General features: G+C 40.3%; 1 protein-coding gene across 1 annotated transcript in view; it reads right to left on the bottom strand.

Moving 5' to 3' along the window:
* The window catches only part of tmem30a.S (transmembrane protein 30A S homeolog), a 29,224-nt gene that overhangs the window by 6,079 nt on the left and 8,415 nt on the right, over positions 1 to 14,730 (bottom strand). Inside the window, exons 4-6 of the mRNA XM_041564670.1 lie at positions 13,829 to 13,916; positions 4,148 to 4,291; positions 1,958 to 2,167 (exon numbers count right to left, since the gene is read on the bottom strand). Coding sequence (XP_041420604.1) covers positions 1,958 to 2,167; positions 4,148 to 4,291; positions 13,829 to 13,916 — 442 coding nt within the window. The remainder of the gene's footprint in view (positions 1 to 1,957; positions 2,168 to 4,147; positions 4,292 to 13,828; positions 13,917 to 14,730) is intronic.

Here is a 14,730-nt window from a genome sequence, read left to right as displayed (position 1 = left end):
AATTTTTTTTTTTTTTTGAAAGATTATCTTTTATTATTTTATTGATTTTATAAACATAGCATGAAGTAAGAAAGAAGGAAAGAGGAGTAAGAAAAGGGAGATAGATAAGAGGATGGGCATTTCCTTTATGCAATAGATTGTAGCTTACAGTACAAACGTGGTTGGCAGCTTTCATAATCCTTAAATTATATGGCTACAGTGCCAGTTTGTGGTTCAGTAAGCCACCTGCCCCAAATTTTCTTGAACTTATCTGGGCATTCACGCGTTATATATGTCAGTTTGTGGCTCGGAAGATTATCATTGATAATGCTAGGGTAGGAGGTTCCTGGGCTTTCTATGTGAGCAAAATAGCTTTCTTTGCATAATGTAGGAGCTGCTGCAATCACAACCTGTCACAAGATGAAAGGGTAGGACCCTCTAGATGTCCCAGTAGGCAGAATGCTGGTGTCCGAATGGCTGGGAGTCCTAAAAAGGTATTCATAAATGCAAGAATTGCAGTCCAGAATTATTGAATTTTAGGACACTATACATGCATAGAGGTACCACTATCAGCAATTCGTTTGAAACACAAGTCTTTGTAGATTTCAAAGTGTTTTTACAGTCATTTTCTAGTTGGAGTATCCAACCCATGATCAAAACTCTCAATTTCGAATCAGGGTAGGCAGAGTAGGCAGAGTAGGCACTTGCCTAGGGCGCAAAGCCGGGGGGGGGGGCGCCAGGCACGCACCTCCTCTCTCGCCTACCCCCAGTCCGGTGCCCGACTCTTTGTAGTTTTTACAGCTTCTTGCGCTCCTGCGCATGCGCGCGAATGTATCTCTCGGCAATTTGCGCATGCACACATTCGCGCATGCGCAGAAGTGCAAAAGAAGTAAAAACTACAGATTTTCTTGCGCATGCAAGCGCCTCCTTGCGCATGCGCACTTGGGCTAAGCCGGCAGCGCCTCTGCCGGCTTGCCTTGGGCACCTGTGCAGCGCGGCCCGGCCCTTTTTCGAATTGTGAATGATCCAAACTCGATTTTAGTTTTCATTCGAATTTGAATTTCGAGATATATCATACTCTGGCCCTTTAAGAACTCAGATTCTACTATTCTCCACCTAAAACCTGCTGAATTACTGTATATGTCAAAGGGAAAGGTCCAGGGATCAATTTGGTGATGTTTGCAGCCTTCCTGACATTCGAGTTTTTTTAAATCAATTTGAGTTTTTCTAACTCAAATCAAATTCAATTCGAGTTTTCAGGTCGATTCAATTCACCTGAGCTGAGAAAATTGGACTTTATTAATAAATTTCAATTGGTCGAATTTGGAGTTTATGGGAGTTTTAAAAAACTCACAAGAATTCGAAACTCGACCCTTGATAAATGTGCCTCCAAATGTCAAAAACGCTAATGAAAAATGACAGGGAAAAAAACAGTAACGATCGAGTTCATGTCCCAAAAAACTAGAATCGCTTGAATTGATTGGATTTATGTCTCGAAAACTCGAATTGATCAAATTTTCATATAAAAACCCTCAAATCAACCAAAAAACTTGCTTTGTCTAGGAAAACTCCAATCGACCTGAATTATTACATTTAAATTTCAGGTTGTTTTTTTTTTTTTGCTTAATAAATACCAGACAGAGTTACAACTCGAATGTGAGTTTTGGTATAAACTGGTATTTACTGATAAATCTGCCCCCTAAGAGTATCAATTTAAATCCATGCATTCTTATAACCAGCAGCCTAGGTATACATCATACTAAATTAAACTAAAACATTTCCAGCAGAATAATTATTTTAAAAATAAATGGATTTCAATAAATACTTCATAAAAAGTAGCCTCTGGTATAGTATATTGCTAAGAGCATATACTGTATATTGTGTATCTTAAAAGGGAAGGTTACTTTTGGCAATAGGGACCTTTAAAAAAAATCTGTATTTCCCTCATAAAACATTACTATTTTGCTGCAAAGGATACTGTATTCAATATGAAGAGAGTAATTGCCTGGTTCCAGAGCTGGATATGTAGCATCTGTCTTCTCTATTAAACGATAAAGCTTTCTGAATGTAGGCAAAGCAGCAGTACGCATCCATACAATAAAATCTTCATTAATGAATCCATTGTTTTCAAGATCACTTGGATCTAGCTCATAAACTGGCTTTTTCCAGTTAATGGGCTTTGTTGTACCTGGAATCATTGAAAGATCAAGGTTACACAAACGTGAATTCAGAATAAAAAAAAAAACATTTTAAAGTGTGACATACATAAAATAAGCAAAAATAGAACCACCTTTTTCTATTCCGATTCACCGCAATGCAAAAAGGAGAAATTATACTTTATACTAACCACAGAAATCATAATTAATAGTAACAGTTAATAACAAACTAGTCTCTAAGCTTTCTAAGTCACTAATCACTTGCCTACCGGCACCATTTGATAAAGCCCAACAAAAGTGGTTATCCCATCACTGGAACCAAATGACTGGGAAGAAGTCACGGACATCAGCTATACATCAAGCCAGACAGGTTAAAAACATGAGGGAGCTACTGAAGCCAGGTGCCCCAAATGTCACCACCCAGAAGCTACATTTTACCATATAGTGTGGGAATGCCCACCAGTTTCCCAGTACTGGACAGAAGTGGTGAATCTGGAACACCTACAGGAGCACCTGGTTTTCCCTGGGGCCCACATGCCAGAAATATGCTTGCTGGGAATAGTAGAAGGCGTACTTCCCCTGGTTAAGACCAGAATTCTTATTATAACTCTTTTAATCTATGTTAAAAAAGCACTGGTCATGAAATGGATGGCCGCCCAGCCCCCCCCCCCCCACCTTGCAACAGTGGTTGCCATTGATAGAAAAGGCTTTGGTAAATATAAAATTGACATATGAAGCGAGAGGGTGCCCCACCAAATTTGATAAAGTCTGGTCCCCCTGGTTGGAATTACACTCAGAACAAGAACCGTGAATGTGTAATGTATTGACCCACACTGTGCGACTATCTCCATTAATTACAGTATCTAGTATGTAACAACTAAATATGATGTATATCACTGAATTTGTACAGCAGACATTTATATGTAAACTTTACTTTGTGTTTTTCTTTTTCCTTTTGTATTATCACCTCTTATCCCCCAACCCCTTCCCTCCCTTTTGAAAAGCAATAAACACAAGCTTTCAAAAATAATAATCCCAAACATATTGGGTGTACCTGTTCTGTATATATACAGAAGTCATATGCATAATATTTTACTCCACTTTGAACAAAAAAGATAACAGTGGTATGCCTTTTATTTCCCAGGAACATCCGAGTACTGGATGTTTACAGCCCCAAAAAAGCCATTTACAATATTAATTGGGTGTGCCATCCTTTGGTTTTGTACAGTTGTGGCCAATATACAAATGTTTCCAATAACTGACAAAATTACCTGAGGGTAAAAGAGGTTGTTCACCTTCCAAACACTTTTTACAGTTCAGTTGTTTGCAAATTTTTCACCAGAAAAAAAAATACCTTTTCAAATTGTTTTCAATCTTTTATTTTTCATAATTTTCCACAAAATGTAAGTTTGAAGTTAAATGTTCCTGTCTCTAGTGTTTCAGTCTGGCAGCTCAGTGATCCAGGAGCATTCTGAACTGTTACAAGTTGATAGAATTAGTTGATACATTTCTCAGCAGTATCTTTGGAATATTAGCAACTATTGTATCAATTCTAACAGCTTGCCTTTAATGAAACCCAGGCATTTTGCTTAGAAGGGACAAACATAAGAAATGTATCAACTTAATGTATCAACTTAAAACAGTTACAGAGTCAGTGACCCCCCTGCCAGAGCTGCTTTACAAAGACGAAGTGAAAAATTTAATTTTAAGCTTCAGTATTGAAAAAACAGTCACAGATAGTTGGAAAACGTTTTTATTCCTGGTAAACTGTTTGGACAAAAGGTTTGGACAATCCCTGAATCATCTGAAGATCACCAGTTTGGACAGTCCCTACTCTAAGCAATATGTAAAGCAGTAGTATCAAGACATTGGAACTGACTAATTATGGACTACATCAATTAAAATACCCCCACTAAAAAAAAAAAAAAAAAAAAAAAAAAAACCAAACAACAATCTCTAATACACATTGTTTATAAAAAACCAACAACATATAGTCTGGTTGTTTTACTTACCCGAGAAAATGGCTTCTAGGTTACTTGTATTTCCAGTTGGATTTTTGAATTTCACATTTTTATCTGTCCACCAAGCAATGCCTTTTTTGGTGAGTTGGATCTTTTTTTCCACACCATTTACAATTTGAAACAAACTGAGTTTGTCTATATATATATCAAAAAAAAAAAGAAGAAGAAAGAGAATCTTAATGTGGTATGTCACTTATATTATACTACTGGTGCCAACAGAACGGCTACCATGTCTACTCTAATTCTCCTTATATATTACCAGGACAGTAACATCAAAAACTGGATCATTAACTGGAACAGCTTTCCTTTATAAAATTCTAAGCAGTTTAAGCAATGGTAGCTCCTATAGCCACACAGTAGGTATTTCAAGAAATATATAAGAGCTGCTGAAACAATATATTTATACATACCTACAGCCTCTTTTAGTGTTACTGTCCTTTTAGGGTTAGTTCACACAAGGAGATTCGGGGAGATTTTGTTGCCTAGTGTCTAATCGCCTCGTCTTCTGAGGGACTATCTCCCCGAACTGCCTCAGCGTTTTTCCCCATAGGCTACAATGAAAAGTCGGCTGCGCTAATGCACACGCGGCGATATAGTTGCCCAAAGTTGTGAGGCAGTTTGGGGAGATAGTTGCTCAAAAGACGAGGCGATTAGTCACCAGGCGACAAAATCTCCCTGAATCTCCTCGTGTGAACTAACCCTTAAACAGCTCTTCTTGTCCTGTTACACTGATCAATTGTCCAATGCCTACTTAGTGTGCTGCATACAAATATACAAACTTTCTCTTTGAAATTGTAATTCTCTGTCGATTTAACTGCTTTGGTAAACTCAAACTGGACTTTTTACATCTTAATTGATATCATTCATCTATATAATTGATTTTTAACCTACTAGTAGTAAAAGTTATAATAAAAAAGTCATTGTAAGCCAGTTCATTTGGGTCACTAAGCTGACTGCCAAATATAAACCTGGTCCCCTGTGGAAATGTTTATGAAATCCTGCTTTATATAGACAGTCAATATTCAAATTATCATAAAAAAACAAAAAAACTGTGCAGTAAACTCAGTCTAATTTAAAAAAAAATAAAAATAAAAAAAAGTGACAGCACCATGTTTCATTCCCAGTTTCTGCTGATATACAAATTACCACAATGAAAAGAAAATACAGGTCTGGGATTATCCAGAATGTTCAGACTCTGCGGCTTTTTGGATAACGGATCTTTCCGTAATTGGAAATCCTCACACCTTGAGTCTACTAGAAAATCATATAAACATTAAGGCCCATTTATCAAAGATGTAATTTCAAATTCATGTGAATTTTTGTTTTAATAAATTTGAATATAATACTTGAAATTCGATTGGGAGGCTATTTCAGAAAAAAATCGAATATCTAAAACTTGAACGAATATTACCGACCCAAAAACACAAATCTATTTTTTTCTCCAAAAAAACTCAAATGTCAGGAAGGCGATTAACATCTTTAAATGGGCCACTGGACCTCTCCCATTGACTTATACATGAACTCTGCGGGTTTTAGATGGCGAATGGTCTGATTCAAATTATTCTCAGGGTATAGGTTTGATAAATCTTCGAGTTTGGATAATTCACAATATGAATTTGAGAGTTTTGACCAAGAAAAAAAATTGAATATTCAAATTCACTATTCGACCCTTAATAAATCTGTCCTTAAATAAACTCAGTAGGCTGCTTCTAGTAACAATTCATTTTATCTAAATTGGCATCAAGTACAAGGCACAGTTTTATTATTACACAGAAAAAGAAAATACATTTTAATGTGGATTATTTGGATAAAATGGAGTCTCTGGGAGATGGCCTTTCTGTAATTTGGAGCTTCCTGGATAACTATCCCATAACTGCACAAAAAAAGCAGTATAATTTACTGACTGAAGCAAAAGGCAAGGATGAATAAGCGGTCACGGATTCCAAATCAATAAAAAAATTAAAGGCACCACACCAAACATACTAAATTCCAACTAAAGAAAATAGAAATAAGGGAAAATCTCACAATTCACCCCAGTCTGAGGGTGCATTTAAAGGAACAGTTCAGTGTGAAAATAAAAACTGGGTAAATAGATAGCCTGTGCAAAATAAAAAATATTTCTAATATAGTTAGGCAAACATGTAATGTATAAAGGCTGGAATGACTGGATGTCTAACATAATATCCAGAACACTAGTTCCTGCTTTCAGCTCTCTATCTCAAAGTTAGTCAGCGACTCGAAGGGGGCCACATGGGACATAACTATTCAGTGAGTTTGTAATTGATGCCTCAGATTCAAAAGCAAAAGTTATGACCCATGTGGACGTCCCTCGAGTCACTGATTGGTTACTGCCTGGTAACCAATATGTGGAAACCAAGAGAGCTGAAAAGCAGGAAGTAATGTTCTGGCTATTATGTTAGACATCCACTCCAGCCTTTATAGATTACATTTTTGGCTAACTAACTATATTAGAAACATGTTTTATTTTGCACATCCTATCTATTTACCCAGTTTTTATTTTCACACTGAACAATTCCTTTAACAAACTGAAACTTGAGAGTCTGGAGTGAGACTCCTAAAAATCAAAACAATAGTGATTAAAAATACAAAATCATTTATTAGGGCATGAAAGAAAAAGGCCAAATGTATTTCATGCCTATTGGGGCATTTACTCATAGGCTGACTCACTATTGTTTTCATTTTTGCGAGTCTCACACCACACTTTACACTTCCATGTTACAGAATATAATTTACTACCAGTAACCGATAGAAACCAAACAGTAGAGATACACAGGGATTCTGCCAAACATGAGTCCTTTTTACAGGAGTCTGCCAAATCCAAGTGCCTGGACAAATCGAACTCAAACCTGTCAAAAGAATGTGACTACAGAAAAAGGGATTTTGTACTCGCCGAAAAACCCTTTTCTAGTAGGCCCGAACTGTCAGTGCAGACGTAGTGGGTTATGTTATCCTTTACCTCTGGAGGCAGGACAGAAACTGTTGACTCATAACCCCTCCTCCTGTTATAAGGATTGGCTCCACCCTCTCTCCTCAGTTCGTTTGAAAAGCTCAGCTGGTGGAGACATATCAGATAAAAGAGCAAGAGACAACAGATAGAAAAAGATAGCGAAAGAAGATGTCCGGAACCCATACTAAAATCAGCATGGGTGGGACTTACTGCACTGACAGTTCGGGCCTACTAGAAAAGGATTTTTCGGTGAGTACAAAATCCCTTTTTCTCTAGTCGGCCCTCCTGTCAGTGCAGACGAAGTGGGACGTCCAAAAGCTGTCCCTCAATTAGGGTGGGTATAACTGAAACTGAGTAGCTTAATTTGCCTATTCATTGCGCATTGGAGAACTTTTCGACCAAACACGGCCGCTTGTGATGCAAAACATTTAACATGTAGAACTTAATGAAAGTATTTGGTGAAGCCCAAGTGGCTGCCTTGCAAATCTGTTCGGCAGTTGCCATATTCTGTAGTGCCCAAGATGTGCTCTATGCCCTTGTGGAGTGAGCTTTGACTGCGAATGGCCTGGGCTTTTTTTCAAAATCATGGGCTATGTTTATAGTCTCTACTAACCATCGAGCAATCGTCCTTTTTGAGATGGCTAGTCCCTTGTGGAATACCGCATAGGAAACAAACAAGCTGTCTGTGAGTCGGTAAGGCGATGACCTCTTAATGTAGATTTTTAATGCTCTCACTACATCCAGTGTGTGTAGGCGGTTCTCTCAATCTTTAGTTGGCTGGAGGCAAAAAGATGGTAAGACAATGTCCTGATTTATGTGGAATTCAGACACCACTTTGGGTAGAAAACTTTGCACCATTCTGTGTACTATCTTGTCGGTATGGATGGAAATCCAAGGTTCTTTGCAGGAAAGGGCTGCCAGTTCTGACACTTGCTTTGCGGACGTGATGGCTACTAAGAAGACTTTGAGGGATAACCACTTAAGGTCACATGAAGCGAGTGGTTCAAAGGGTGGCTTTTGTAAAGCATTCAGCACCAGTGGCAAGTACCAGGTTGAAAGTGGCTGTCTTATCGGGGGCCGCGTTCTCACTACCCCCTTAAAGAATTGTTGAATTTCCGGTCTGTCAGCCCAACGTACATGAGTTAAGACTGCCAGAGCTGACACTTGTGATTTAAGAGTACGTAGAGCTAGACCTTTCCTGAAACCATCAGTGAGGAACTCAGTGACAACATATGGTGAAATAGTGTCCCAGTGCAAACTATGTTGATGGCACCACGCTAAAGAAGTTTTCCATACTTTATGATATACTCGAGTTGTTGACTGTTTGCAAGCTTGAAGTAAAATGTCTATGGCGTTCTGTGAGTACCCCTGTTGGGTCCTCCAGTCGGTCTCAAGAGCCATGCCGTTAAACGCAGCATTGGTAAATTGGGGTGATTGGTCCCTGAGTGAGTAAATCGGGACGGTCCAGCAATCGCGATGGTTTGGATACAGACAGTTGAATTAAGTCCGTGTACCACACTCTGTTTGGCCAATCGGGTGCAATCAGGATAGTGGTGGCATTGCTTTGTTTTATTTTCATGATTACCCTGGGCAGTATGGCCAGGGGTGGAAACGCGTACACTTTTTGGAAGTTCCAGGGTATGACGAAGGCGTCCACGAACGCCGCATTCAGATCGTTCCCACTAGGAGGGGGCCCAACTCCTGCCCTTGTGGAGATTGACTGGGTCCATCCACCATTCCAAGCTCTGAAGTGTTATGCTGGATATGGTGAAGAGTTGGTCTAAGTCTTTGTGGTTCTTGTTCCACTGGCTCAGAAAATTGTTTTGAAGTGGTCGAAGGTGGAATCTGGAGAATGAGATCGCTTCTAGCGCCGACACCATGAACCCCAGATGGAGTAGACAGTCCTCTGCTGAGGTTGTCTGTGAAGTCTTGAAAACTCTGGTTGCGTGGATCAGTCTGTCCATCTTGTCTTGTGGCAGGAATACTCTCCATAACTGCGAGTTGAACTCCAGACCCAAAAACCGGATGGTCTGGGTTGGCTGAAGCGTACTTTTGTGGTAGTTTATCAGCCATCCATGCTGGGATAGCACTTGGAGGCAGGTGTGAGTGTCTTTGGCTGCTTGAGCTGCCGAAGGTGCAGAAATAAGTAGATCGTCCAAATAGGGTAGAATTTTGATCCCCAATGTTCTGAAGTAGGCTACTACAGGTGTTCGTAGCTTGGTAGAAACCCGTGGTGCAGTACAAAGACCAAAGGGCAAGGCAGTAAACTGGTAATGTAGATTGCCTATAGCAGAGCGTAGGTATCTGCGGGACTCGGGGTAAATGGCTATGTGGAGATAGGCATCCTGAAGGTCTATGGATGTCATGAAATAGTCTGGTTCCATAGTGGCTATGACTGATCGAATGGACTCCATTCTGAATTTCTGATTGGAGACTAAGGTGTTGAGAGATTTCAGGATTAGCACAGGCCTGAATATGCTGTCTTTCTTTCTGACTAGAAAGAGGTTGGCGTAAAAACCTCGAAACCTTTGGGGCTGTGGAACTGACTGTATTACTTCCGCGTGCAGTAATGATTGGATTGCCTGTTGGAGCAATAGCGCCCTGTTGGGAGTAGTGGTGGATGTACGGAACCTGGTGGCTGGAAGGTGGGGTGTGAAAGGCATTCGATAGCCTTGTCGAATTATTGTTAGTACCCACAAGTCTGTGACGTGTTTCCAAAGCGCCCAGGTACCTTTGTAGTCTACCGCCCACTAGATGGTGCCCCTGGGGGGCTGAGTCAGGCCGATGTGGTTCTATTGAGAATAATCTTCTTAAAGTTGGTTCGTGCCTGTTGGTGCCAAGGTGGTTTATTGCGCTTATTGGTCTGGTCGGAGGGAGTTGACCTGAAGGTTGACCGAAAGGGTCTGGATTGAGAGGACCAGTTCTTCCTATTTAGTTGCATGGTCAAATCTTGGTTTCTTTCCCGTGGGGAGAAAGGTGCTTTTCCCTCCAGTTACATCTGAAATGATCTGTTTAAGATCTGGGCAAAAAAGGGATTCGCCTGTGAAGCAAAGTGACGAGTCTTAGTTTTGAGGCAGTGTCTCCTGACCAGTGTTTGAGCCATAAGGCACGTCTTGTAACAACAAAAAGATAAACAAAAAGAACACCAAGAGCCCCAATAGTGTAATATGTATTGGTAAGGGATAATGAAATAAGAGTAGATAACATATACTCACAAACCAGGGTTACCAATAGGCAACCACTGTAAAGGCAGGTGGGGAGATTGTCCTGACCCCACTCAGGATTAAGAAGTCGCTCTCTGTAGATAGAAAAAGGGTATCAACCCTCCACCCAGGGTGGACTTAGTATTGTATAAAAAGAACAGAGGCGCCAAAAGAATAAAAGGATATAAATGAGTTAAAAAACAAAAACTTGGTAATCAGAGGAGGCAGAAGTGGACTTACCGCCTCCAAGCAGACACAAAACGACTGTAATTAAGCAGTCAAAATTTATTAACGAACTCCAATCAGTACAACGCGTTTCACGGGCTCAGACCCGCTTCTTCAGGCAATAAACATAAGAGTTACAGCTGTGAATTTCAGAGACCAAAGTGACAAATAGTATGCTGTATGCTTATTCGTCAAAACAAAAGCTTTTCTGTATTACAAAATATGTATGGTGGTCATTATTCTGGGATAAAGGTATGGTGCAGGGAGGATACAACAATTATACAGGTGAAGTAAATAGGGTAAGAAGAAAGTGCAGTGAGCAAAAACATAGTGGGGCTGCAAAGTTAATATAAACATATAAGGCATAGAGTGGTGTGTGGTAATAAATAACAAGACTCACCATCTGGCAGTAGTATACACACTTAGCACCTCTGTGCCGGCGGAGGACGCCCGAGTGTCTTTTATAGTGAGAGTTTGGAGGGGAACCAGCATCTTACAAACAGGAAGTGCATCATAGGGGGCGGGGTTAAGGCAAAAGGTTCAATACTATAGTATAGGAAGTAAATAGTCACCATGTTGGGAGGGGCAGTGTGGGGGTTACTTAGCCGCCATGTTGGATGGGACAGAGTAGTGAAATAGGTACATAAAAGTGCGTGAGAGTACACATATAAGAAATAGGGGAGTGTTGATCATATTGATGTGGGCATGCGGCTATAAAATCGGGGGAGAATAAAAGAGAATAAAAGGGCAGGTTATTAAAATGGAATGCCATAGTGCATGATGCCTGAATAATAACCATATGGAGCAAAAACAGGTTGCTTATACAAAATAATAAAAACATTATCTAAAACATATATTAAACATTGTAATCAAAAACATCCATCCATAAAGTATCAGATACTGTGATCAAATGGTGAAGTCCAACAGTAACAACAGTATTTGCTGTTGCCTTAGCTGCCAGCCTGGTAATTTCCATGGCTGCCTCGGCAAGGAATGAGAATGTGGTAACGAGTTTGTCTACTTCTGACTGCAACATGTGCTGATGACGGTTGATGTGTGGCAATTTCCTGTACCCAATGTTTTGCCATACGGGCTAAAACCGCCGAGGCTATTGCTGGCCTCAGAATTGCTGCCACTTGGACATAAGATCTCTTAAGGGTAGATTCCATGCGGCGGTCTAACGGGTCCTTTAATGCCGCTTCTTCAGCAGGCAATGCAGTGTGTCTGGACAGGCATGCTACCGCCGAATCAACTCTAGGGGCTTTCTCCCACTTCTTGTGATGTTCCTCTGGAATTTTTTGAAATTTTTTGAAAAAACGTTGAGTGAGGGCAATTCGCCTCTCTGGTTGATTCCATTCAGTTTCAATTGCTTGTGTGACTGAATTGAACACTGGGAAAGTTCATTTAGATTTTTTCTGGACGCCTAGTAACTTGTCAGCCTTAGATAGCGCTACTGTTTCATCTTTAATCTCCAGTGTTTGCATCATTTCCCTAAGCAGTTTTTTAGTCACTTCTGGGTTAGAAGTTTGTATGGGTTCATCTTCTGAGTCAGTAGTGTGATCAGACGTGTCTTTCTCTAGACAGGGAATTTCTTCCTGCTCTGAATCTGAAGCTAAGACCTCCTCTGATTCCGAAGCGGAGTCTAATGTGAGTGCGGCTTTACGCTTCTTGTTTTGTCTACCTGATGGTGTATTTTCAACAGTAGGAAAAGGTTGGACAGATTTCATGATCCATTGTAAGAAATCTCCAAATTGTGGTGGGACCTGATTTGAGGAGCTTGGTTGATTCCAGGGTGGAATTGGAGAAGCGTCCCATGAGACCTGCAATGGGGTGGCGGTCCATGGTGATGGAGGCAAAATGGGCCCAGGAGATGGCCTCCTATCATCTGTATTGGCTGGGTCAGGAGGTGGTTGTGACATGTTATATTGTGGGGATAATATAGGTGGTCCTTGGACATCTGCAGTTTTGGTGCTGACCTTACAGTCTGAGCAATAATTTCTCTCCAACCTCCTTAATGAATGCCTACAAGTTTTACATTTTGGTAATTTTTCAGGTTTTTTTGTTTTCTTTATGGACTGTATATATGCCCTTAACTCGGTGAGAGAGTTTGATTTCTCCATGTTTATTGGATGTATCAAGATCAAAAATGTGTTGTGCACTCACCCTTGTCTAGAAGTCTGCAGGCTGAGAGTGATATAAACCTCCCTCCTTATGCTGCTGTTTCCGCTCACTATTAGCTAGTGTGGTGTAGACATGCTTTGCTAGAACTGAACTAGAGCCGATGCGTGAGCTGCCGAGTTAAGGAGCAGGCGTGCCTGATGACGTCAATGCGACATATGGATCGGTGCGAAGAACACCCGTGATGAGCTGAGTGCGGCCGGTAATGATGACGTCAGTGCGTGAACGGCGCAAAGAGTCCTGCTGCGTCTTTGCGGCGTGGTTGGTTGCTAGGCAACCCACCTTCACCGCGGCTGCTTGTACTTGTTTTCCGAAAAAGGAGGAGAAACCTGTGCAGAAAACTAAGCGATCACTAGAGGACTACTGAGTCCTTTACTCTAATGGTAAGATCGTTGAGCGCTGACCATGCGTCTTTTGTATACTTACCCTGTAGCAGCTAGGTGCTGTGCACTGGTCAACCATCGTGGCCCTGTGATCTCGAGGGCTTTGTAACAACCTAGACAGCATAGCGGGTAGCTCTGCATACCCTATAGGTTGTGTGCCTGTGACAGCTCTGCATGTCACCTATGGCCATGATGAGCCGCCAGTGTCTGCATTGCAGAAGGGCTCAGATTGTTGCACCAAAAAGGGGGGGGGGGGGGACAGCTCAGCATGTTCCATCCTCGGTGTATATTCCTACGAGAGTTGTAAGAAAAGGAGAAAATCAAAAGAATTGTAGTAAGAAGGAAAATAAATGTCCATAACCTCCTAAGGCAGGACAAAGAACTGAGGAGAGAGGGTGGAGCCAGTCCTTATATCAGGAGGAGGGGTCATGAGTCAACAGTTTCTTTCCTGCCTCCAGATGTGAAGGATAACATAGCCCACTACGTCTGCACTGACAGGAGGGCCGACTAGAGAAATTGCCAATTTTGTCAGCGTGGATTTTCTCCCCAGAATTTTGCAAACTAGGATTCATCCAAATCCTTTGCAGAAGATTCGATATTCATCTGCAGCTGAACAATCCTGTGCATTGCTACCAAAAAAACATATAACCTACTGGTCAACTGTTGAAAAAACAAATACATTTCCCAATTCAAGCCTAAAACAGTAATAACTTACCACTAAACATACTGTTGGCAATGGCACCACACGGAGCAATAGGTTTACTTCCATTTATTCGGTACGGCTCACACTCCTTACTTGGGTTCTGTAGATTAATTGATAACATATTTAGATTGAATATGAAAAAAAAAAAACTATTAGGATGATTATGATGATTAGAAGCAATTCAAAACAAAATTACTAAAAGTAGAATTGCACCATTACAAGCCTAACACTTTCGTTAGCTTTATTTCTTTTTCACTTTACACTACTTAAAGGGATAAAATCATCCCTGCTCTGCCTCTGTTCAAAGCAAATTCAGCTATTAGCATAGTTAAAGTGATGGTTCACTTTTATGTTAACTTTTAATATGATAAAAATGGTTCATTCTAAGCAACCTTTCAAACAGTCTTCATTTTTGGTAGTTTCTTAATTATTTGCCTTCTTCTGACTTTTCAACTTTAAAATAGGGGTCACTGTCCCTAATCTAAAAACAAATGCTCTGTAAAGCTACACATGAATTGTTATTGCTCATTTTTATTATTGATCTTACAATGTATTTTAATACATTGCTTTTGATATCTACACTGCGATAGCATTAGAAAGCAAAAGTCCCAAGCCACAAACAAATGCAGCATGGCACCTTTTCTACGGAAACCTGACTGCAGGGACTAACTGGTAGAGACTTGCAAGCTTTAGGAACTGTACGGGAACCTACAATAGTTAATGTCTGTGCTCATTTTCAATAATGGATGCAGAAATTGTATCTATTATTATCTATTATACAACAATGTATTATAGACTATAGATTATGTACAGCTGGGTATATACCAGCCTAGTCTCTCAACTGAAAATAACTTTTTGTAGCTCTGATATAATTACATTTTTGAGGAGACAAAATGAATTAAAAACTGTTTGTT

The sequence above is a fragment of the Xenopus laevis genome, chromosome 5S (assembly GCF_017654675.1).
Source record: "Xenopus laevis strain J_2021 chromosome 5S, Xenopus_laevis_v10.1, whole genome shotgun sequence".
Taxonomy (NCBI): domain Eukaryota; kingdom Metazoa; phylum Chordata; class Amphibia; order Anura; family Pipidae; genus Xenopus; species Xenopus laevis.
This window is presented reverse-complemented; position numbering and strand designations above follow the sequence as displayed.